The 25,864-nt window shown below is 39.2% G+C and overlaps 1 protein-coding gene across 50 annotated transcripts in view; it reads right to left on the reverse strand.

The window, feature by feature from the left end:
• LOC100526730 (uncharacterized) overlaps positions 1-25,864 on the reverse strand; it is a 192,078-nt gene that overhangs the window by 3,125 nt on the left and 163,089 nt on the right. For 47 of the 50 annotated variants that reach the window (XM_053684700.1, XM_053684655.1, XM_053684673.1 and 44 more), the window contains 13 exons: positions 25,499-25,615; positions 25,104-25,220; positions 22,762-22,878; positions 22,366-22,482; positions 18,440-18,556; positions 18,044-18,160; positions 11,052-11,105; positions 8,962-10,821; positions 8,392-8,586; positions 7,835-8,008; positions 5,795-5,968; positions 2,683-2,856; positions 1,622-1,795 (listed from right to left, as the gene is read on the reverse strand). In XM_053684700.1, the coding sequence (XP_053540675.1) occupies positions 1,622-1,795; positions 2,683-2,856; positions 5,795-5,968; positions 7,835-8,008; positions 8,392-8,586; positions 8,962-10,821; positions 11,052-11,105; positions 18,044-18,160; positions 18,440-18,556; positions 22,366-22,482; positions 22,762-22,878; positions 25,104-25,220; positions 25,499-25,615 (3,507 nt within the window). The remainder of the gene's footprint in view (positions 1-1,621; positions 1,796-2,682; positions 2,857-5,794; positions 5,969-7,834; positions 8,009-8,391; positions 8,587-8,961; positions 10,822-11,051; positions 11,106-18,043; positions 18,161-18,439; positions 18,557-22,365; positions 22,483-22,761; positions 22,879-25,103; positions 25,221-25,498; positions 25,616-25,864) is intronic. The other 3 variants (XM_053684656.1, XM_053684667.1, XM_053684665.1) reach the window with 3 other exon arrangements.

The following is a 25,864-nucleotide window of genomic DNA, read 5'->3' on the forward strand; positions in this document are numbered from 1 at the left end:
TGCAGAGACACAATGACACTCTCTTCATCAACACATTTTCATTACTTTAAAGATGATGTGTGGGATTTTATTATTCAGAATGACATGAGGATTTAATATCATCTGTTTATTCTAATTAACAATGTGCCTCATTTATAAAACTGGATATGAACGGGTTTGTGGGTAAATCGTTTGTACGAGCGTTTAGACAAGAAATTTGGTGTTCATGAAAATCCTGTTCATTCGTATTCTACTCGTGCTCCTGAGTGTGTGTACATTTATACATAAGAAGAAGTCTTTATTTATCACATATACATTACAGCACAGTCAAATTCTTTTCTTCACATTTCCCAGCTTGTGAGGAAGTTGGAGTCAGAGTGAAGGATCAGACATGATACAGTGCCCCTGGAGCAGATAGGGTTAAGGGCCTTGCTCAAGGGCCAAACCTTCTGATCAGTAATCCATGGATTACTGCAATTTTACATCTAGAATATTCTGTTGAGTTTAAATTGTTTATTTTTAACATGTTGAACAGCATTTAGCAGACTCCTTTATCCAGAACACCTTTTAAGCTGCATTTACGCTGCAGGTCTTGACGACCCGCTTACATCTTCTTTAAAAAGTGACCCAGATCCAATATCTGCATTTACACTATACACTTCGTGAAACAATCCGAGGTAGACGTCATCGGAAGCTTTGGCCGAAAAGAAAGTAAAAATAGCGCAATTTGTAACGGACGCAGACGAAAATATAATGCAAGCTTTTGTTTTCCGCACCATATTTAAAAGTCAGCAAAACACCGGACTATTAAGCAGAGAAAAAAAAGAAGAGAAACATAAATTAAGACAAATAAAACTAATCATTAAAACGAGTACGAAGAAAATCAGACTTTCAGAGACTTTTGTAAATCCGGTGGAAAATTCGAGCTGGGTTTGACTCACGCAAACATTTACACACAACTTTAATAAAAGATCGATAAATGACCCCCAAAGTCATTAAAATAATTCTTTGGGTGTTGATAGGTCTAAAGGAGTGAAGACAACTGGAGCGGTTAGAGAACAACTGTGAAAGATGGTGGAAGGTCGTCAGTGGTCTGTGTTCCCCAGAGGGAAAAAAGTAAGTGTGAGACTCATAAATTTACAGTGAAGTCCATTGCGCTGCTTCTGTAAAGCAGATCTGGCAACCCTCTTCATAGTGACTCCATTTTAATTAAAAATCAAATGTTTAATAATTTTTTTACCGTTTCAGTTCTATAACATTAACTTCTCATTTTAATTAATGAATTCTATATTTTGAGATCATCTGCACCATTTCCCTGCTGCATTTAAACCCTGCATCACACACAGTGTATTTAGTTTGTGTCGGAGCTGCAGGTTGTGTGATTAGTTACAGTGTTGTTGCAAATTTCACAGTAATTTTAGACACATTGCAGTCGCATCAAGTCACGTTTTGTGCTGCAGCTTCTCACATACGTACATCTGACCCAAAGACTCTGTGACAGATCATCAGTGTGCAGTGAAAAGAAACAATCTTCCTCCTCAGGACATTGATGATGAACCTAAAACCTCTGCTTCAGTCTCACTATTAGAGAATGTGTCTTACTGAGGAGCAGGTCATGTGACTCTCAGAGAGATGATCTTACGTCAGTTTCTCCAGTTTACAGAGAGGATTCTCCAGTACAGCAGAGAGACTCTTCACTCCTGAGTCTCCTAGTTTATTCCCAGACAGATTCAGTTCTCTCAGGTGTGAGGGGTTTGATCTCAGAGCTGAAGTCAGAGCAGCACAGCCTTCAACCGAGACACCACATTTACACAACCTGCAGAGACACAATGAGGCAGTCTTCATCAACACATTTTCATTATATTATTCAAAAGTTTTTATTTATCACATATACATTACAGCACAGTGAAATTCTTTTCTTCACATTTCCCAGCTTTTGAGGAAGTTGGAGTCAGAGCGCAGGATCAGACATGATACAGTTCCCCTGGAGCAGATAGGGTTAAGGGCCTTGCTCAAGGGCCCAACCTTCTGACCAGTAACCCATAGCCTTAATGGAGAGCCACCACTGCCCCAGACTAAATAATGTATACACTGACTTGATCAACTTCAAATCATAGAATTTGCATGGATTACTGTAATATTATACCTGGAATATCCTGTGGAGTTTAAATAGTTTATTTTTAAAATGTTTACAGCGTTTAGCAGACTCCTTTATCCAGAGCGACTTATAGAAGTGTTTGAGTTTCTATCAAAAACACATCCTCATGCTAGTTCACTAGATCAGGGACTAAGAGCACCACTGACAACATTTGTGGAAACCAGATGTGTTATATTATTGGAGTTTATTAAAGAATATAAAAAGTGAGCCAATACAAACCTATAAATTAAAACAAATAAAACTAATCATTAAAGCGAGTTCGAAGAAAAGCTGCAGTTTGTGTGATTAGTTACAATGTTGTAGTAAATTTCACAGTAATTTTAGACACATTGCAGTCGCATCAAGTCACGTTTTGTGCTGCAGCTTCTCGCATACGTACATCTGACCCAAAGACTCTGTGACAGATCATCAGTGTGCAGTGAAAAGAAACAATCTTCCTCCTCAGGACATTGATGATGAACCTAAAACCTCTGCTTCAGTCTCACTATTAGAGAATGTGTCTTACTGAGGAGCAGGTCATGTGACTCTCAGAGAGATGATCTTACTTCAGTATCTCCAGTTTACAGTGAGGATTCTCCAGTACAGCAGAGAGACTCTTCACTCCTGAGTCTCCAAGTTTATTCACAGACAGATTGAGTTCTCTCAGGTGTGAGGGGTTTGATCTCAGAGCTGAAGTCAGAGCAGCACAGCCTTCATCTGAGACATCACAATCTTCCAACCTGCAGAGACACAATCAGTGCGTTTACATGGACAACAATAATCCACTCTTAACCCGATTAAGACCATACTCTAATTAAGAAACTACCATGTAAACAGCAATTTTTAATTACCTTGATCTGATTAAGGTCATACTCGAGGTAAGCAATAATCGAATTAAGGCAGGTGGAGTATTCCTGTTTTAGTCGCATTATCGACGTGCATTACAGACATGTAAACACCTTAATCACAATTTGAACGCTGTGCGAGTTTTCACAGCAGTTTGCGACAGGACACGATCACACACGGCAGTGCTCAACATTTTACGGCAAACAAAAGAGTACGGCTGTGTCCCAAACCGCATACTTGCCTACTATAGGCCTGTAGTGGGGAAAAATACATGTATCTCAGCAATTATATAGACAGTAAGTATGCGGTTTGTGACGCAACACACAGCTACAAGCAGTTGTCTATTTGCACGTACAGCATGACAAATTATCAACTGCACTTCAAGCGTTCGTAAAATTAAAAATGAAACACCCAAAACTGTATACGGTACCATAACGAAGAGGAGCCGTATGTTAATACGTGAGATTCTGGAGGGACATCGGACGGCGTGTCGCGGTGACGTAATGACGCGGGCTGTTAATCTAATTATATTCTAGAACATGTAAAATGGGAACATGACAGGAGTATTCTAAAAGCGACTCGTAAACACCTTAATCACATTATTATCTTATTCAGAGTAAGGTCAATAATTAGATTACTGCTGTCCATGTAAACGGTGAGAGAGACACATTCATCAACACATTTTCATCACATTAAAGATGATGTGTGGGATTTTATTATTCAGAATGACATGAGGATTTAATATCATCTGTTTATTCTAATTAACAATGTGCCTCATTTATAAAACAGGATATGAACAGGTTTGTGTGTAAATCGTTTGTACGAGCGTTTACACAAGAAATTTGGTGTTCATGAAAATCCTGTTCATTCGTATTCTACTCGTGCTCCTGAGTGTGTGTACATTTATACATAAGAAGAAGTCTTTATTTATCACATATACATTACAGCACAGTCAAATTCTTTTCTTCACATTTCCCAGCTTGAGCCCCAGACTAACGAATGTAAACCTTGACTTGATCGACTTCAAATCATATCATTTGTATGGATTAATGAAAATGTATAAACTATATATTGTAATTTTGTATAATATCCAGTTGAGTTTAAATAGTTTATTTTTAACATGTTTACAGCGTTTAGCAGACTCCTTTATCCAGAGAGACTTATAGAAGTTCTTTGGAGTTTCTATCAAAAACACATCCTCATGCTAGTTCACTAGATCAGGGACTAAGAGCACCAGAGAACATTTATGAAAAGTAGTTACATAATTACAACGTGAAAGAAGTATGTTTGGAATCTTTCCAAATTTATTACAAAGAAAAAAAGCACATTTACATAAGAAATCACAGCCTTTGTCATGACACTCAAAATTGAGCTCAGGTGCATCCTGTTTCCACTGATCATCCTTGATGTTTCTACAACTTGACTGGAGTCCACCTGTGATAAATTCAGTTAATTGGACATGATTTGGAAAGGCACACACCTGTCTATATAAGGTCCCACAGTTAACAATGCATGTCAGAGCACAAACCAAGCCATGAAGTCCACCAACTGTCCGTAGACCTCTGAGACAGGGTTGTATCGAGGAACAGATCTAGGGAAGGGTACAGAAACATTTCTGCAACATTGAAGGTCCCAGTGATCACAGTGGCGTCCATCATCCATAAATGGAAGTAGTCTGGAACCAGCAGGACTCTTCCTAGAGCTGGCCACCAAGGCCAAACTAAGCGATCAGCGGAGAAGGGCTTTAGTCAGGGAGGTGACCAAAAACCCAATGGTCACTCTGACAGAGCTTCAGCGCGTCTCTATGGAGAGAGGAGAACCTTCCAGAAGAACAACCATCTCTGCAGAACTCCATCAATTAGGCCTGTGTGGTAGAGTGGCCAGACGGAAGCCACTCCTCAGTAAAAGGCACATGACAGCCCGCCTGGAGTTTGCCAAAAGGCACCTGAAGGACTCTCAATACCATCCCTACAGTGAAGCATAGTGGTGGCAGCATCATGCTGTGGAGATGTTTTTCAGCTGCAGGAACTGGGAGACTAGTCAGGATTGAGGAAAAGATGAATACAGCAATGTACAGAGACATCCTTGATGAAAACCTGCTCCAGAGCGCTCTGGACCTCAGACTGGGGCGAAGGTTCATCTTCCAACAGGACAACGACCCTAAGCACACAACTAAGATAACAAAGGAGTGGCTACAGGACAACTCTGTGAATGTCCTTGAGTGTCCCAGCCAGAGCCCAGACGAACCTGATTGAACATCTCTGGAGAGTTCTGAAAATGGCTGTGCACCGACGCTCCCCATCCAACCTGATGGAGCTTGAGAGGTCCTGGAAAGAAGAATGGGAGAAACTGCCCAAAAATGGGTGTGCCAAGCTTGTAGCATCATTCTCAAAAAGACTTGAGGCTGTAATTGGTGTCAAAAGTGTTTCAACAAAGTATTGAGCAAAGGCTGTGAATACTTATGTACATGTGCTTTTTTTTGTTTTTTATTTTTAATAAATTTGCAAAGACTTCAAACCAACTTCTTTCACGTTGTCATTATGGGGTATTGTTTGTAGAATTTTGAGGAAAATAATGAATTTAATCAATTTAGAATAAGGCCGTAACATAACAAAATGTGGGAAAAGTGAAGCGCTGTGAATACTTTCCGGATACACTGTACGTACATCTGTCCCAAAGACTCTGTGACAGATCATCAGTGTGCAGTGAAAAGAAACAATCTTCCTCCTCAGGACATTGATGATGAACCTAAAACCTCTGCTTCAGTCTCACTATTAGAGAATGTGTCTTACTGAGGAGCAGGTCATGTGACTCTCAGAGAGATGATCTTACCTCAGTATCTCCAGTTTACAGAGAGGATTCTCCAGTACAGCAGAGAGACTCTTCACTCCTGAGTCTCCTAGTTTATTCCTAGACAGATCCAGTTCTCTCAGGTGTGAGGGGTTTGATCTCAGAGCTGAAGTCAGAGCAGCACAGCCTTCACCTGAGATATCACAATACTCCAACCTGCAGAGACACAACGACACACTCTTCATCAACACATTTTCATTACTTTAAAGATGATGTGTAGGATTTTATTATTCAGACTGACATGAGGATTTAATATCATCTGTTTATTCTAATTAACAATGTGCCTCATTTATAAAACTGGATATGAACGGGTTTGTGTGTAAATCGTTTGTACGAGCGTTTACACAAGAAATTTGGTATTTCGCCTTAACTTATAATTTGCATGGATTACTGTAATTCTATATCTTGAATATCCTGTTGACTTTAAATTGCTTATTTTTAACATGTTTACAGTGTTTAGCAGACTCCTTTATCCAGAGTGACTTTATGGCTGCGTTTACGCTGCAGGTCTTGACGACCCGCTTACATCTTCTTTTAAAAGTGACCCATACCCGATATCTGCATTTACACTATACACTTCGTGAAGCAACCCGAGGTAGACGTCACCTGAATCTTAGGCCGAAAAGGAACTAAAAATGCTGCAACGGAAATATAATACAAGCTTTTGTTTTCCACACCGTATTTAAAGATCAGCAAAACACCGGACTCTTAAGCGGAGAAAAAAGAAGAGAGCCCTCGTTGAGAGTTGTGTTTTCGCGGTTGGTGTCCACCTGAGTTGACGTCATTCTCCACTGTCGCTTTTTCAATGACGTTCAACTCGCATCGTCAGGGGAATATCCGATCTGTCGGATTACACGGCAGACGCAAATGCACGTATCCGATTCAAATCAGATTTATTTCCATGTATGAATGAGGCCTGAAACGGATCTGAGAATACTGGAATCCATGTGCTTTTTTCCTGCTTACACGTTCATGGGTCATATCCGATCTGTGATGCATGGGAGGAAAAAATCGGAATCGGAGACACTTGAAGCATGTAGTGTAAATGCAGCCATAGAAGTTCTTTGGAGTTTCTATCAAAAACACATCCTCATGCTAGTTCACTAGATGACTAAGGACTAAGAGCACCACTGAGAACATTTGTGAAAACCAGATGTTTCACATTAATTGAATTTATTTTAAAATATTTTAAAAGTGAGCCAATATAAACCCATAAATTAAGACAAATAAAACTAATCATTAAAGCGAGTATGAAGAAAACCAGACTTTCAGAGACTTTTGTAAATCCGGTGGAAAATTCGAGCTGGGTTTGACTCACGCAAACATTTACACACAACTTTACTAAAAGATCGATAAATGACCCCCAAAGACATTAAAATAATACTCTGGGTGTTGATAGGTCTAAAGGAGTGAAAACAACTGGAGAGGTTAGGGAACAACTGTGAAAGATGGTGGAAGGTCGTCAGTGGTCTGTGTTCCCCAGAGGGAAAAAAGTAAGTAAGTGTGAGACTGATAAATTCACAGTGAAGTCCATTGGGCTGCTTCTGTAAAGCAGATCTGGCAACCCTTTTCATAATAACTCCATTTTTATTTAAAAATCAAATGTTAAATAATTTTTTTACCTTTTCAGTTCTGACATTAACTTCTCATTTTAATTGATAAATTCTATATTTTGAGATCATTTGCACCGTTTCCCTGCTGCATTTAAACCCTGCATCACACACAGTGTATTTAGTTTGTGTCTGAGCTGCAGTTTGTGTGATTAGTTACAGTGTTGTAGTAAATTTCACAGTAATTTTACACACGTTGCAGTCGCATCAAGTCACGTTTTGTGCTGCAGCTTCTCACATACGTACATCTGACCCAAAGACTCTGTGACAGATCATCAGTGTGCAGTGAAAAGAAACAATCTTCCTCCTCAGGACATTGATGATGAACCTAAAACCTCTGCTTCAGTCTCACTATTAGAGAATGTGTCTTACTGAGGAGCAGGTCATGTGACTCTCAGAGAGATGATCTTACTTTAGTTTCTCCAGTTTACAGAGAGGATTCTCCAGTACAGCAGAGAGACTCTTCACTCCTGAGTCTCCTAGATTATTCCAGGACAGATCCAGGTCTCTCAGGTGTGAGGAGTTTGATCTCAGAGCTGAAGTCAGAGCAGCACAGCGTTCATCTGAGATATCACACCTACTCAGCCTGCAGAGACACAATGACACACTCTTCATCAACACATTTTTATTTTGATTTAAAGCGTACTGTAAAGATGATGTGTCTGTTGTGCTGGACGGTCTCCCTTCTCTTGTCCAATCACAAGATATTATTAATACTGAACAATTATGGTATAAAACTATAGATGGTTTATGTTAAAAGTAATGAATCATGTTTTTTTTTAACTCTGTTTAAATGTATTTTATACACATATCTAAGTGCATTTATTACTTTACTGCACAAGTGATATGTTTAATGACTAATATATTTGTTCTGTATGTTGTACTGATTTAACTGAAAAAACAGAACTGTACACAACTATTGACTGCAGCTTTTAGTGAGTACTGTGTCTCTCAGAGAGATGATCTTACTTCAGATTTTTTACTTTACACTGAGGATTCTCCAGTAGAGCAGAGAGACGCTTCACTCCTGAGTCTCCTAGATTATTCCCAGTCAGATCCAGTGTATCCACAGTCAGATGCAGTTCTCTCAGATTGGAGGTTTCTGAGCTGAGCACTGAGTCCAGAGCTGACCAACCACTGTTTTGAATTGTATCACACCTGATACTGAAGGAAATAATACATAATGAACTAACAGTAATGCAAATTATCAAACAAGTTCTCAAAGCTTTCACTGCAACTTCTCAGTTTCAAAAGCACAAACATCAGTTAGACAAAAGTCCCACACAGTCAGAGCTGTTCAGATTCGGCTTGGTGGGAATTTTCAGCTGCGTACATCATCACACACACATTGTATAAACATGGAGTATAAGATCCGGGACACCAAATGGGAAAGCAAGAGTCTGATCTAAAATGTTATTAATAGGAGAAAAGATAGAGTCTAAAGTGTCACGAAGAGTTAGATTGATCTGAGCAGCTAAGACATTTGATTTGTTCTCTTAACACTGTAACAGTAGAACAGTTCTATTCAGATTTACTTACATTGCTTTTCTGGATGCTGCAATCACAGGCATCACCTTCTCAAGAATCCAATCTGTTATTTTATCTGTAGAGATATATTTACTCAGGTCAAATTCCTCCAGCTCCTCTGCTGATGTCAGTAAGGCAAACACCAGAGCAGACCACTGTGAAGAAGAGAGTTCACTTTGTGTTCCAGATTTCAGGTAGCGTTGGATTTCCTCCACTAGAGAATTGTCCCCCAGTTCATTCAGACAGTGGAACAGATTGATGGATTTCTCTGTTTGGAGATTTCTACTGATCTTCTCCTTGATGTATTGTACTGTGTCCCCCTTTCCTGTCTGGGAGCTACTTTCTGTATGTGTTACTAAGGAATGTAAGAGGTTCTGATTGGACTCCAGTGAGAGACCCAGAAGAAAGCGAAGGAAAAGATCTAGATTTCCGGTCTCACTGTATAAGGCCTGATCTACAGCACTCTTGAGGACATCTGAAATTGTCTTAAAGACCCAACTCTGTTCAAGAACATTTCTCTTTTCCTTCATGAATGTCAGGTGCACATACAGAGCTGCGAGATGCTCCTGAATGCTCAGATGAACAAAGCAGTACACTTTACTCTGGTGAAGTCCAAACTCTTCTCTGAAGATCTGTGTACACACACCTGAGTACACTGCTGCTTCTCTCACATCAATGCCACACTCTCTCAGGTCTTCCTCATAGAAGATCAGGTTGCCTTTCATCAGCTGCTGAAAAGCCAGTTGTCCCAGTTTGAGAAGCATTTCTTCATCACTCTCCTGCTTCTTCGAGTACTTTTCTCTTATGATGTTTGTCTGAATGATGAGGAAGTGTGTGTACATTTGAGTCAGAGTCTTGGGCATCTCTCCACTCTCTGCTTCATCCAACATTCTCTCTAGAACAGTGGCTGAAATCCAGCAGAAGACTGGGATGTGGCACATGATGTAGAGGCTTCTTAATGACTTCAGGTGTGTGATGATGTTATTGGCCAGGCTCTGATCACTGATCCTCTTCCTGAAGTACTCCTCCTTCTGTGGGTCATTGAACCCTCGTACCTCTGTGACTCGATGGACACACTCAGAGGGGATTTGATCAGCTGCTGCTGGTCGGGAGGTGATCCAGATGAGAGCAGAGGGAAGCAGATTCCCTTTGATCAGGTTTATCAGCAGCACATGCACTGATGCTGATTCAGTTACATCACACACTCTCTCTGTGTTCTGGAAATCCAGAGGAAAACGACACTCATCCAATCCATCAAAAATGAACAGAACCTTTTCCAAACTGGACATTTCTGTTTCTTTTGTCTCCTTAAAACAGACATGAAGGAGATCCATCAGACTCAGTTTCTGGTCTTTCATCAAATTCAGCTCTCTGAAAGGAAGTGGAAACATGAGCTGGACGTCCTGATTTGCTTTCCCTTCAGCCCAGTCCAGAATGAACTTCTGCACAGAAACTGTTTTTCCGATGCCAGCGACTCCCTTTGTCAGCACAGTTCTGATGGGTTTGTCTTTTTTAGGTAAGGGCTTTTTCAGCACAGTTCTGATGGGTTTGTCTTTTTTAGATAAGGGCTTTTTCAGCACAGTTCTGATGGGTTTGTCTTGATCAGATAACGGCTTAAAGATGTCATTGCATTTGATTGGTGTTTCCTCTGTTGTTGTTCTCCTGGATGCTGCCTCGATCTGTCTCACCTCATGTTCTTTATTGACGTCTCCACCGTCTCCCTCTGTGATGTAGAGCTCTGTGTAGATCTCATTCAGGAGTGTTCGGTTTTCCGGGTTTATCATCACTCCATTTAAACACTGAAACTTCTTCACCAGATTTAATTTGAACTTTTTCTGGAAGTCATTTACAGCAGCAGGTTCTGGGTCGTGTCTGTGACAGGGTGAAGAAGGAAGACATGGGGTCTAATTATTAGAGTTTAAGATCACACTTTTTTCTGACTGTTACCACAGATAACCATTCTTTATGATGTTCTCACTGTGTATTTGCCTTATTCTACAGTATGTGTTCTATAATCTAATCACTCTGCAGGAAATAACAGCAAAGATGTTTATAATACCAGCGCGTCAGTGTCACAGTCATGTTGTTGGGTTTGATCTTACCCTGTAGCTGTGATGATGTTCTTTTCTCTTCTGTCTCCTGACTTCTGTAGAACACTGGGAATAAAAACTGTAGCTGTTAAAGACAATAACTTTCATCACTTTAAAAACAATTGTAGTGGGGGTTCGAATTCGGAGTTCAGTGGAGTAAGACGCAAAGTTGGAGGCTCCTGATGATTTCGATTCAAATTGTAATTAATTAGAACTTCTTGGTCATATAATATATTTTGACTTATTCTACTTCTTTTCCTTGTTTGCACTTTTAACTTTGTGGCTTGTTAAAATGCCTGGAAAGAACACGAAACCCGTGGTAGCATTCAGACACGACTGAGGCCTAGGATGCGCGCCGCGAGCGAGCCCCCTTCTCCCCCTGAATCCGCATCCGCGTTGCCGAGCGATATCCCTGACTTCGCCGCACTCAAGCTTCGGCTCTAATTGTCTATTTCTATTCCTATGGTTTACTTTCTTTAAATGGTTAGTAGTAATATGGATCCCAGCATAGCAGGGACAGACACGCCTTTAAGATTTATTAGTTGGAACGTCAGAGGTTTGGGTAATCCTGTCAAGAGATCTAAGGTTTTTACACATTTGAAACGTTTAAACTCCAATATAGTATCTTTACAGGAGACGCACATACGTATTAAAGATCATCAAAGGTTACACTGCCTTGGGTGAGTCAAGTCTTCCACTCGAACTTTAATTCAAAGCAAGAGGGGTCGCTATTTTAATTGACAAAAAGTTACAGTTTTCATCCACTAACGTTATCGCTGATGTGAACGGTAGATATATTATAGCTGCTGGCACTCTGATGCAAAGACAGGTGTTGTTGGTAAATGTATACGCTCCAAACTTTGATGATGTGGAATTTGCTAATAGATTGTTGAGCAATCTCCCTTTCTTAAATACTCACCTGTTGATTTTCGGTGGAGATTTAAACTGTGTAACTGACCCAAACTTAGATCAGTCTGATCCCCGTACTCTGAATCAATCTGCGATGTCTAAAAGATTTTCCGATTTTATGTGTCAGAACGGTCTCGTTGAACCCTGGAGATCCCGTAACCCCTCTCTTAAAAAGTTCTCTTTCTTCTCCCAGGTGCATCATTCCTATTCAAGGATTGATGATGTTTTTATAGACAGCACTCTTGATTCTTGTGTAGTTTCTTCTGACTATCTGGGTATTGTAATTTCTGACCATGCGCCTCTACAATTAGATATTCATCTTTCTATTTATAAACGTAGCCCACCACCTTGGAGATTTAATTCTCTTCTTTTAGCAGACAGTGAATTCTGTGAGTTCATTTCTACTTCTATTGATGACTTTCTTTTCTTCAGAATGACTCCACCTCTTATTCATTGTTATGGGAGACACTTAAATCCTATATCAGAGGACAGATTATTTCTTATTCTGCTCGCTGTAATGAAAAACGCACTGCTGGGGTTAATGAACTTACATCTGAGATCAGTAACCTCGATCAGAGATGTGCACTGAACCCCTCTCCAGAACTTCTTAAACAGCGTCTTGACTTGCAGGCAGACTTTAATCTTATTTCGACTCAAGAGGCGGAACGCTTGTTGTTACGTACTCGTGGTTTATATTATGAACATGGCGACAAGCCGAGTCGTTTACTGGCACATCAGCTACGGCGACAGGCCACTTCCCGTCTCATACCTAGTATAAAAAACACTTATAATATCATCACTACAGATCCCATGGAAATTAATGCTACTTTTAAATGTTTTACTCTTCGCTTTAAAAGTCCAAATTTCCTACAGACAATACTAAAGTGAATGCATTTCTTCAAAACCTTTGTAACCCTGTTATTGATTCGAATACTGCTATGCAACTGGACTCCCCACTCTCTCTTGAAGAAATTTTAATTTCAGTTAAAACTGTGCAGTCTAACAAAGCTCCTGGCCCGGACAGGGTTCCAGTTGAATTTTTAAAACGTTTATTGGAAAAATAGTTCCATTGCTTTTGGCTATGTTCAACGAATCTTTGGAATGTGGGTCTTTGCCTCCAACATTGACACAAGCCACTATAGCTCTGCTTCTTAAGGAGGGTAAGGAGCCATCCTCCTGCGGTTCCTACAGATCGCCGTCTCTGCTTACTGCAGATGTAAAGGTGTTGGCGAAAGTAATGGCATCTCGTTTAGAGAATGTACTCCCTTATATTATATCTGAAGAGCAGAACAGTTTTATAAAGGGACCTCAATTGTTTTTTAATACCCGTACGCTCTTTAATATAATTTATTCAAAGCATTCGTCTGTGCTCCCAGAGATCGTGATTTCATTAGATGCTGAAAAAGCATTTGATAGGGTTGAGTAGGAGTATTTGTTTGCAGTCTTGAGGAAGTTCGGATTTGGGGATAAGTTTATTTCTTGGATTAGCCTCCTTTACTCATCCCCTAATGCCAGGGTTCAGACAAACGATATTTATTCGGATTATTTTGCTCTCGGACGAGGGAGTTGCCAAGGCTGTCCTTTATCCCCTCTGCTTTTTGCTGTCGCTATCGAGCCGCTGTCTACTGCACTAAAATCTTCTCCCTTGTTTAAAGGAATAGTTCGATAAGGTGTAGAATACAAATTGTCACTATATGCTGATGATTTGTTATTGTATGTAACGATCCTGTTGCCTCTATGCCAGCTGTCTTGGGTGTTCTGGAGTCCTTCAGTGTTGTCTCTGGTTATAAATTAAATTTAGATAAAAGCAACTGTTTTCCTGTCAATACTGCAGTATTTTCTGTCCAACAGTCAGATCTACTGTTTCGATTTAGTCAGTCAGGGTTTAAATACCTAGGTATAAATCTTTATTGCAGAAATGTAGACTTAGTGGAGGACTTGCATTACCCAATTTTCAGTTCTATTACTGGGCTGCGCACATTCATAAACTCTGCTACTGGGTTAAATCTCCTGGATCTTCTTGGTGTAAATTGGAACTATCTTCTTGTAGGGAATTCTCTTTATCTGCTTTGCTTTACTCCTCTTTACCTACAAAACTCTCCCTATATACTGATAATCTAGTCGTCCTCAACACACTTAAGACTTGGCATCAATTTAGACTGCGCTTTAAATTTGTAGGTGCATCCTCTTTGGGTCCTTTAAGCAACAACAATCTATTTCCTCCATCGTGTTTGGACTCCACATTTTCAGTACGGTATGACAAAGGCATTAAACAAGTTAAAAATAGTGTATGCCGATGGTGTGTTTGATAGCTTTGCCAATCTGGCATCCACTTATGACCTCCCTGTGATTACGTTTACATGGACAGCAATAATCTAATTATTGACCTTAATCTAAGTAAGGTAATAATGTGATTAAGGTGTTTACATGAGTCGCTTTTAGAATACTCCTGTCATGTACCCGTTTTACATGTTATTGATCATAATTAGATTAACAGCCCGCGTCATTATGCCACCGCACCACGCCGTCCGACGTCACTCCAGAATTTCACGTATCAACATACAGTTCATCCTCGTTATGGTCCCGTATACAGTTTTGGGTGTTTTTATTTAAATTTTTTACGAACGCTTCAAGTGCGGTTAATTATTAGTCATGCTGTACGTGCAAATAGACGACTGCTTGAAGCCGTGGGCTGCGTCTCAAATCGCATACTTACCTACTGTATAGTAGCCGAGATGCCTGTATTTTCCCCCACTACCGGCCTATAGTAGGCAAGTATGCAGTTTGGGACATAGCCGAACTCTCTTGTTCGCCGTAAAGCGTAAAACTGCCGTGTGTGATCGTGTCCTGTCGCAATATGCGGTGAAAATGCTCACACGACGCTCATAATGTGATTAAGGTGTTTACATGTCTGTAATGCACGTCCATAATACGATTAAAACAGGAGTACTCCACCTGTCTTAATTCGATTAGAGCTTAATTAGATTATGACCTTAATTAGATTAAGGGTGGTGTTTACATGGTAGTTTCTTAATCAAAGTATGGTCTTAATTAGATTAAGAGTGGATTATCGTTGTCCATGTAAACGCAGTCTGTGATGCACTTTTTTCAGTATTTTCAAATTCGGAATTTCGTTTCTAGATGTTTTCCTGATTTCCCCTCTGCGCCTCCTGAACAGGCTTGGGAAAACTTGTTTTCAAACAATCCACATCAGAGAGGAATGATTTCTAAGATTTAAGATGTTATTCTGGCGCTAGGTAGTGAGTTGAGTAACAAAATTAGGAATGCGTGGGAAACGGAGTTAGGAGTACAGATAAGTGAGGAGTGTTGGGAACGTGCTATAGGGAGGGTACAGTCTACCACTTCTTGTGCTCGTCTTGGACTTATACCGTTCAAAGTTTTACACAGAGTCCATCTGTCCAAGTCGAGACTTTCTGTGATGTATCCGGATGTAGAGGACAGGTATGATAAATGCCATGGCTCTCCCTGCCATCTTGGCCATATGTTTTTCTTCTGCCCTGATCTCCATGGTTTTTGGACTGGTTTTTTTTACCATCATGTCCACTATTCTCAGGGTAGATTTAAAACCTTGTCCACTTATTGCTGTATTTGGGATTCCTGATGACTCAGTTCCATTGAGCTCGATACAAAAGGATGTTATTGCTTTCACATCCCTTATAGCAAGACGTTCCCTACTGTTGCACTGGAAGTCTGCTAAATACCCATCTATCTCCCAGTGGCTAAAGGACGTGATGTTTTTTCTAAAACTCGAGAAAATAAGGTATACGATGAGGGGTAGTACGGACAAGTATTTTTTTTTATATATAAATGGCATCCCTCTATTGTATAATTTATGGAGTTACAGACACTTCCCACTTAATTTTTTGTGCCTGTTGTTGGGTCTTACAATATCTATATAACCAGCGACAGTTATTGGGTAGCCATGATGAGCCGTGGGGGGGGTACTTTTAATTTTGTTTTCCTTTGTTAGAATAATAAGAAAAAAAAACTGTGAATATTACTGCTGTGTGTTGTTCAATTTGGGTTTTTTTCTTCTCAATGGAATATTCGGGAAAGGGAGGGGAGGAGAGAAGAGAAAAGGTGATGTTCAGCAGACATGTAGACGTGTTCAGCAGAAATGTTCAGTTCAGCAGAAATGTTCAATAAAAATAAAACTGGAGAAAAAAAAATAATTGTAGTAAGGGCATTAATATTTAGAAAACACACTGTTAAATACAACATCACCAACACTGTGGACCTGGAGAAAAAATGTGAGACCGTTTTAATTTGAAGTTTTCTAGATTTTATCTTTATTTACATCTAGATTTGATAAATAACTTAGAACATGGCACCTTATCATGCAGGAAATGAAAGCTGAAATTCTGATCTATTGTCTCATTCATCTTTTATCTCCAACCCAAATGTCTTCAGTGTATAGCGAAAGAATTGGCTTCACTGTTCCAATACTTGTGGAGGGGACTGTATATGGTCATTATGGTTGTAACAGAACATGAGGACATCATTCAGAATGAACAGATAATGTGTCCTGAAATTCAGAGATTCAGTCCGTCACCTGTAGGGACAATTTAGTTATCAGTAGACCTACTGACATGATTTTGGGAGGTGAGATGTTTAAATTGAGGAAAATGGTGATTGTGATTATTATTATTAATAAACACTGTAATGTCAGTTATATGATTTATGGTAAATAATCAGTGCCTGTGTTCATATAAAGAGTCTCCATTTTCTATGATATTTTACAGAAATACTCATGTTGTTATTTTGCACTTACTATTAATTTTAGAATCAGTGTTGAATACCTATTTTTGTTTTATAACATTTTACAGCCTGGTCTCACACAGAACAACCTCCTAGACACCAAGCAGTCAGGCTTCAAAAGCAGCCACTCCATGGAGACTGCTCTGCTTTCCGTCACTGAAGCCTGAAGACTAGTAAAATCATCCGTCCTCATCCAACTCGACCTCACTGCTGCCTTTGACACTGTGAATCATCAGATCCTCCTGTCAACTCTCTCCAGCCTGGGCATCACCGAAACAGCTCTGCGCTGGGTGGAGTCATATCTCACAGGCAGATCTTTCAAGGAATTGTGGAGGGGAGGGGTTTCTGAAACTCAGCAACTCACAACTGTCTGCACGAATCTCTGATTGTCTGTCTGACATCTCAAACTGGATGAAGGAACACCAGCTTAAGCTCAACTTTGCAAAAACTGAGCTTCTCGCCATCCCTCGAAGTCCCTCAATCAACCACAACCTCACCATACAGCTGGGCTCAACCAGATTCAAGCCAACCAGGACAGCCAGAAACATTGGGGTGACTTTTGATGACGACTTGAATTGACGGACCACATATCAACAACATTTCAAGAAAAACAGACCCTATCTCATCACCGAACAGACTACACTTGTCCAGGCTCTTGTTATGTAAAACTGGACTACTGCAACACACTACTCCAGGGTCTCCCAGCCAGTTCCATCAAACCCTTTCATATGATTCAGAACGCAGCAACACGACTCATCTTCATCCAGCCCAAAAAAAACCCCATGTCACTCCCCTCTTCATCTCCCTCCACAGTACCCACCTTCAACGGCTCTTACACCTCTACTCTGTGCCCATTCACTAGAACTCCATTATAAATCTCATACAGTAGCACTACTTGTACTGTTCTCTGCTTGATACATCGCTTTGTGTGTATTTCCTCTTTTGTAAGTCTCTTTGGATTAAATTATCTGCTAAATTAATGAATGTAAATGTATATCACATTATTTCAAGAATTGTTATTTCCTATTAGAACACCTCAATGTTTAATTATTATATCTATTATTATTATTATTTTTATTAGTAGTAGTTTTAGTGTCATTACATATTATTTACTACAGTTTGTTTTGCTTATATTTGCATTTTTGCTTTAGCATTTAAGACATTACCTGTAAGTCATTTTAACCTTCATAAAGTTCTGTAGTATCACTAAAGACTCTAATTTACTCTAATATAAATATTTTTTTTAAAAAGCTGCTAATGATTGTGTAGCACAGACATTAACTGTGACTTTAACTATGAGAACTATGAGATGTTACCTGTGTACAGATGAGGGGTTTCCATTTTTAAAGTTCCAAGGAGGATCCATAGACGCATCACTCTTCATGGAGACACAGCTGGGTTCTGGGGCGTCTGATCTCTTTCTCTGTAGTTTACTGTACAACATAATAGAAAGTCATTTATATACACTATTTACAGATTTTGACTGACTTGTTAATTTGCTCTAATAATGAACAGTGGAATGTACAGTCTTTATTGGTTGTTTTAACTATGTTGTTAGCCGTTACTACCACTCTTATTGTCACATCAAGATACATTTAGCATAAACCAATAAATATCAGAATGCTGCTAATGACCCTGGACTGGATAAAAGAATGTGCAACACGGCCTTTCTCTCTGCAGTGACTTTATCTATGAGAATTATGGGATGTTACCTGTTGTCAGGTGAGGAGTCTCTATTTCTAAAGTTCCAAGGAGGATCCATAGACGCATCACTCTTCATGGAGACACAGCTGGGTTCTGGTGAGTCTGATCTCTTTCTCTGTAGTTTACTGTACAACATTATAGAGAAGGAATGAGACACAATTTACTTAATTAATACTAGCTTTATAGTCCACAGCCTTGTTTCATTTGGCCTGCGTGAACTTGGATAAAATAACACTGAAACGGCTCGTAGTGCACTACTGCTCAACATTTTCAAACTGTCCAGAATTCACAGCAGATATCCAAAGTGTAGACATCTGAAGGTCGTTACCATAAACCTTTGTATGAGTGCACTGGAGTTTCTATCACAGTTTGGCTTGACCACAGTCTGAAATGAGGGTTAAATAAACACCTGTGTGCTGCACTTGATGTAAGTCTCACTCACGTCTAAAACGATTCCGAAGCACGTGGTGTTTGTGCTGGCAGTGGCGTAACCACAAATTAATAGTTTGTGACGAGGAAATATACAAAATATAATCAGGACTGTTTTCCTCATCTGTACAGTTAAATGGTTTAGTGATGCGCTCGTGTATTTCAGGTGGATGTCAGACAACAGAAGAGCTCTGATGACACTAGTTTGTTATTTTAATCATTTCGGGCACAATCTACAATCTTTCTACATTAATAACGGTGCCATGAAACAGCTTTATGACAGCTCCACTGAAAAAGATAAAGATTACATGTTAATAACAGAGAAAAATGACACCTTATATTATAAATCCTGATCTACTTTTCTTCTGCAGTAAACTCCAGCAGCTACTTCACCGGCTCTCACCTCCATATCTCTGTGCTTATAGTGTAGATCTCTGACTAGTAACTTTCTAACAGAAACAGGAACAATGCACCATCCCAATAGACTAATCCTGTTTCTCATCACAGCAGCTGCTATCAAATAAAATGGGATTAAACAAAGGAATGACTTCATAAAAAATGTTTTACATTATAGTCAGTGTAATAAATATATTATTATAATGATTTTATTATTATTATTATAAATGTTGTTGGCTCGAATTTAGCCTATTACCCAAAAACATTTAAAACTCAACTTAGAAGCCAATACTCACATCTACCTCTGAGCCCAGTTGGAGATAGAAAAAATACACCAGCCGTGAGTGAGAAGAAGCAAGGGTCCAGCTTTATTGTTCCATTCCACCACACGAGATCCACACCGATGAGAATTCTCAGAAGTGATCCCAATACCCTGAGCTTAAGCTCCAGTATTTATACTGTATTTACACACTAAATAACCCATAGGTTTCCAGAAAAGGCCTATTTCACTTACCCATAGAATTGAAACCAGGGGTTTTAATTTACACATAAAATCAGAACCCAGGCATTTCCAACAACCCAGGAAACAAAAACCCAGAGTTTCTAGTTACCTAGGTGGTCAAAAACCAGGATTCTCATTTACCTAGGTTGTCAAAAACCAGGACTTTCATTTACCTAGGTAGTCAGAAACCAGGATTCTCAATTCCCTAGGTTAAAAAAATGACGTAGACAAGACAACTAAACAACCGTGAGGGACCTTGGTCTTATCGTTATTTCGAGGGGGGGGGCAGTTTGACCCAGCCACCCTTATAACTGGCTTTCTTCATGGTTCTCTAAAAATTAAGGCTTTCCTTGCGAGACGAGAATCTTCACCATCTGAATCATGAGTAAGTTATATTTTCCTTTTTTTCCTGTATTTCTCGTTTATAATTTATTTTCATATTTGCACTATATTTCTTAGTTTATATATATTTATACTACTTGAAAAGCGGTTTACTGTACTTCCAACTTCTTAATATCATTACAGTTCTACTGTCCTGCATATCCTACAATTCTGTTTTTTATAGAGTTTCTCTATTACTATAAGATTCTATTAAAGTTATTAATGTGTGTGTATGAGGAAGAGAGTGTGTGTGTATGTATGTTGTGTCTACCTGCCCGCCCTTGACGGTACGAGTGTGTGTGTTTTTAGCACTCCTCAGCTCGTACACTTCTTTTTGACTTTTTTACTATTACTGCTCTTAAATTGCTCGTAATTCCAATCCGCCTAATCCCGCTTCTATGTGTCTAGGTGCTGGTGCCCGTCGTCAGTCCCCTCTCTCTCCGTTACTGGACCTGGATCAGGGTTTGGACCTGGATCTGGACACTCATTACCAGCTTGTGCATCTCACTGCTGATATCATGATGCTACTTAACTATCTTCGCAGCACCCCCCCTAAGAATGGAGATCCGGGGTTCCCCCCTCTTCTTCGGTACAGAATCTGCCCCACGAACGTGCGTGTTGACGCCTCTACACAATCAGACCCAGAACCCCCCTCCAGCTTCCAATCCGAGGATGATGATGTTGTCTTCTCCGATCCGGGCCCCGACCATCCGTCCCTCTTCTCACCCACCAGTCCGCCCGACTCTCAGTGGTCCGCTCACTTCACCCACCCTGATTTCCCCATGTCCCCAGGACGCACCCCATTTTCCTCCCCCTCTTACTCTCCTCCAGACTACGCACCCACCCGTCCTGTGAATTACCAATAAAATTACATTTTTACTCATACTCAATCTCCCTCGTGTTTATTTCATGTCATTTTTATCCACAACAATGTTATTATACACTTTAATAGTCCTTCTTTTTCCTGTAGATCCTATTCAAATGTCAGAGACTACAGATTATTGGTGTTATTTGATAGAATATGATAAATGTGAGGAAAAATGTATAAACTTTGATTATGGCCCTTCAGGGTCTCACAAAAATGCTGAAGTGTCTCAGGCAGAGTTTGAGTTTAACGCCCCTATTGTACTGATATTGCAGTGGTTTGATTTGTGTAAACACCGTCTCGTCAGTATCGTCTTCTGAAGCCTGTATAGGGATACGTCTCGTATCGTGGCTTTAGTGTATTGTCTCATGTCTCTTTACTGTTCCACTGTATGGTTCATTTTCATAAGGACATCATTTTACTACAATCAACAGAATCTAGCAGTTTTTTCAAGTGATGACTGATAACTTCTCATGCTCAGTATAAATATTTGTTATTATTTTCATATAAACTCATTATATATTTCAGACATGAATATTTAATGACTAAAATACTAGGACATTCTAAGGCATGGTTTACGCTCCCTCACGCAATCTGTGATTGGTTAACGACTGACACTTAGTAGTGCCTACTCAGCATGGCGGATCTCTCTCCAGACCCTTCAAACTGACCGTCCCTCAGTGGTGGAATGAACTTCCAATTTCAAACCGGACAGCAGAATCTGTCACTATCTTCATAAAACAGATAAAGACCCACCTCTTCCGTGAGCACTTCAATAAACATTAACCTGCCCCCCCCCCGCCCCCCCCCCCCCCGCCCCCATTTAGTCATTTACATTTTTTTCATTTACACTTCTTTAAAAAAATGTATACCGGCTCTTACACCTCTACTCTGTGCCCATTCACTAGAACTCCATTATAAATCTCGTACAGTAGCACTACTTGTACTGTTCTCTGCTTGATATATCGCTTTGTGTGTATTTCCTCTTTTGTAAGTCTCTTTGGATTAAATTATCTGCTAAATTAATGAATGTAAATGTATATCACATTATTTCAAGAATTGTTATTTCCTATTAGAACACCTCAATGTTTAATTATTATATCTATTATCATTATTTTTATTAGTAGTAGTTTTAGTGTCATTACATATTATTTACTGCAGTTTGTTTTGCTTATATTTGCATTTTTGCTTTAGCATTTAAGACATTACCTGTAAGTCATTTTAACCTTCATAAAGTTCTGTAGTATCACTAAAGACTCTAATTTACTCTAATATAAATATTTTTTTTTTAAAAAGCTGCTAATGATTGTGTAGCACAGACATTAACTGTGACTTTAACTATGAGAACTATGAGATTTTACCTGTGTACAGATGAGGGGTTTCCATTTTTAAAGTTCCAAGGAGGATCCATAGACGCATCACTCTTCATGGAGACACAGCTGGGTTCTGGGGCGTCTGATCTCTTTCGCTGTAGTTTACTGTACAACATAATAGAAAGTCATTTATATACACTATTTACAGATTTTGACTGACTTGTTAATTTGCTCTAATAATGAACAGTGGAATGTACAGTCTTTATTGGTTGTTTTAACTATGTTGTTAGCCGTTACTACCACTCTTATTGTCACATCAAGATACATTTAGCATAAACCAATAAATATCAGAATGCTGCTAATGACCCTGGACTGGATAAAAGAATGTGCAACACGGCCTTTCTCTCTGCAGTGACTTTATCTATGAGAATTATGGGATGTTACCTGTTGTCAGGTGAGGAGTCTCTATTTCTAAAGTTCCAAGGAGGATCCATAGACGCATCACTCTTCATGGAGACACAGCTGGGTTCTGGTGAGTCTGATCTCTTTCTCTGTAGTTTACTGTACAACATTATAGAGAAGGAATGAGACACAATTTACTTAATTAATACTAGCTTTATAGTCCACAGCCTTGTTTCATTTGGCCTGCGTGAACTTGGATAAAATAACACTGAAACGGCTCGTAGTGCACTACTGCTCAACATTTTCAAACTGTCCAGAATTCACAGCAGATATCCAAAGTGTACCGTCTGAAGGTCGTTACCATAAACCTTTGTATGAGTGCACTGGAGTTTCTATCACAGTTTGGCTTGACCACAGTCTGAAATGAGGGTTAAATAAACACCTGTGTGCTGCACTTGATGTAAGTCTCACTCACGTCTAAAACGATTCAGAAGCACGTGGTGTTTGTGCTGGCAGTGGCGTAACCACAAATTAATAGTTTGTGACGAGGAAATATACAAAATATAATCAGGACTGTTTTCCTCATCTGTACAGTTAAATTGTTTAGTGATGCGCTCGTGTATTTCAGGTGGATGTCAGACAACAGAAGAGCTCTGATGACACTAGTTTGTTATTTTAATCATTTCGGGCACAATCTACAATCTTTCTACATTAATAATGGTGCCATGAAACAGCTTTATGACAGCTCCACTGAAAAAGATAAAGATTACATGTTAATAACAGAGAAAAATTACACCTTATATTATAAATCCTGATCTACTTTTCTTCTGCAGTAAACTCCAGCAGCTACTTCACCGGCTCTCACCTCCATATCTCTGTGCTTATAGTGTAGATATCTGACTAGTAACTTTCTAACAGAAACAGGAACAATGCACCATCCCAATAGACTAATCCTGTTTCTCATCACAGCAGCTGCTATCAAATAAAATGGGATTAAACAAAGGAATGACTTCATAAAAAATGTTTTACATTATAGTCAGTGTAATAAATATATTATTATAATGATTTTATTATTATTATTATAAATGTTATTATACACTTTAATAGTCCTTCTTTTTCCTGTAGATCCTATTCGAATGTCAGAAACTACAGATTATTGGTGTTATTTGATAGAATATGATCAATGTGAGGAAAAATGTATAAACTTTGATTAAGGTCCTTCAGGGTCTCACAAAAATGCTGAAGTGTCTCAGGCAGAGTTTGAGTTTAACGCCCCTATTGTACTGATATTGCAGTGGTTTGATTTGTGTAAACACCGTCTCGTCAGTATCGTCTTCTGAAGCCTGTATAGGGATACGTCTCGTATCGTGGCTTTAGTGTATTGTCTCATGTCTCTTTACTGTTCCACTGTATGGTTCATTTTCATAAGGACATCATTTTACTACAATCAACAGAATCTAGCAGTTTTTTCAAGTGATGACTGATAACTTCTCATGCTCAGTATAAATATTTGTTATTATTTTCATATAAACTCATTATATATTTCAGACATGAATATTTAATGACTAAAATACTAGGACATTCTAAGGCATGGTTTACGCTCCCTCACGCAATCTGTGATTGGTTAACGACCGACACTTAGTAGTGCCTACTCAGCATGGCGGGTCTCTCTCCAGACCCTTCAAACTGACCGTCCCTCAGTGGTGGAATGAACTTCCAATTTCAAACCGGACAGCAGAATCTGTCACTATCTTCATAAAACAGATAAAGACCCACCTCTTCCGTGAGCACTTTACTAAACATTAACCTGCCCCCCCCCCCCCCCCCCCCCCCCCCGCCCCCATTTAGTTATTTACATTTTTATCATTTACACTTCTTTAAAAAAATGTATACCGGCTCTTACACCTCTACTCTGTGCCCATTCACTAGAACTCCATTATAAATCTCGTACAGTAGCACTACTTGTACTGTTCTCTGCTTGATATATCGCTTTGTGTGTATTTCCTCTTTTGTAAGTCTCTTTGGATTAAATTATCTGCTAAATTAATGAATGTAAATGTATATCACATTATTTCAAGAATTGTTATTTCCTATTAGAACACCTCAATGTTTAATTATTATATCTATTATTATTATTTTTATTAGTAGTAGTTTTAGTGTCATTACATATTATTTACTACAGTTTGTTTTGCTTATATTTGCATTTTTGCTTTAGTATTTAAGACATTACCTGTAAGTCATTTTAACCTTCATAAAGTTCTGTAGTATCACTAAAGACTCTAATTTACTCTAATATAATTTTTTTTTTTTTTTAAAAAGCTGCTAATGATTGTGTAGCACAGACATTAACTGTGACTTTAACTATGAGAACTATGAGATGTTACCTGTGTACAGATGAGGGGTTTCCATTTTTAAAGTTCCAAGGAGGATCCATAGACGCATCACTCTTCATGGAGACACAGCTGGGTTCTGGGGTGTCTGATCTCTTTCTCTGTAGTTTACTGTACAACATAATAGAAAGTCATTTATATACACTATTTACAGATTTTGACTGACTTGTTAATTTGCTCTAATAATGAACAGTGGAATGTAAGTCTTTATTGGTTGTTTTAACTATGTTGTTAGCCGTTACTACTACTCTTATTGTCACATCAAGGTACATTTAGCATAAACCGATAAATATCAGAATGCTGCTAATGACCCTGGACTGGATAAAAGAATGTGTAACACGGCCTTTCTCTCTGCAGTGACTTTATCTATGAGAATTATGGGATGTTACCTGTTGTCAGGTGAGGAGTCTCTATTTCTAAAGTTCCAAGGAGGATCCATAGATGCATCACTCTTCATGGAGACACAGCTGGGTTCTGGTGAGTCTGATCTCTTTCTCTGTAGTTTACTGTACAACATTATAGAGAAGGAATGAGACACAATTTACTTAATTAATGCTTACTTTATAGTCCACAGCCTTGTTTCATTTGGCCTGCGTGAACTTGTATAAAATAACACTGAAACGGCTCGTAGTGCACTACTGCTCAACATTTTCAAACCGTCCAGAATTCACAGCAGATATCCAAAGTGTAGTCGTCTGAAGGTCGTTACCATAAACCTTTGTATGAGTGCACTGGAGTTTCTATCATGGTTTGGC

Source organism: Ictalurus punctatus, chromosome 12 (genome assembly GCF_001660625.3).
Source record: "Ictalurus punctatus breed USDA103 chromosome 12, Coco_2.0, whole genome shotgun sequence".
Lineage (NCBI taxonomy): Eukaryota > Metazoa > Chordata > Actinopteri > Siluriformes > Ictaluridae > Ictalurus > Ictalurus punctatus.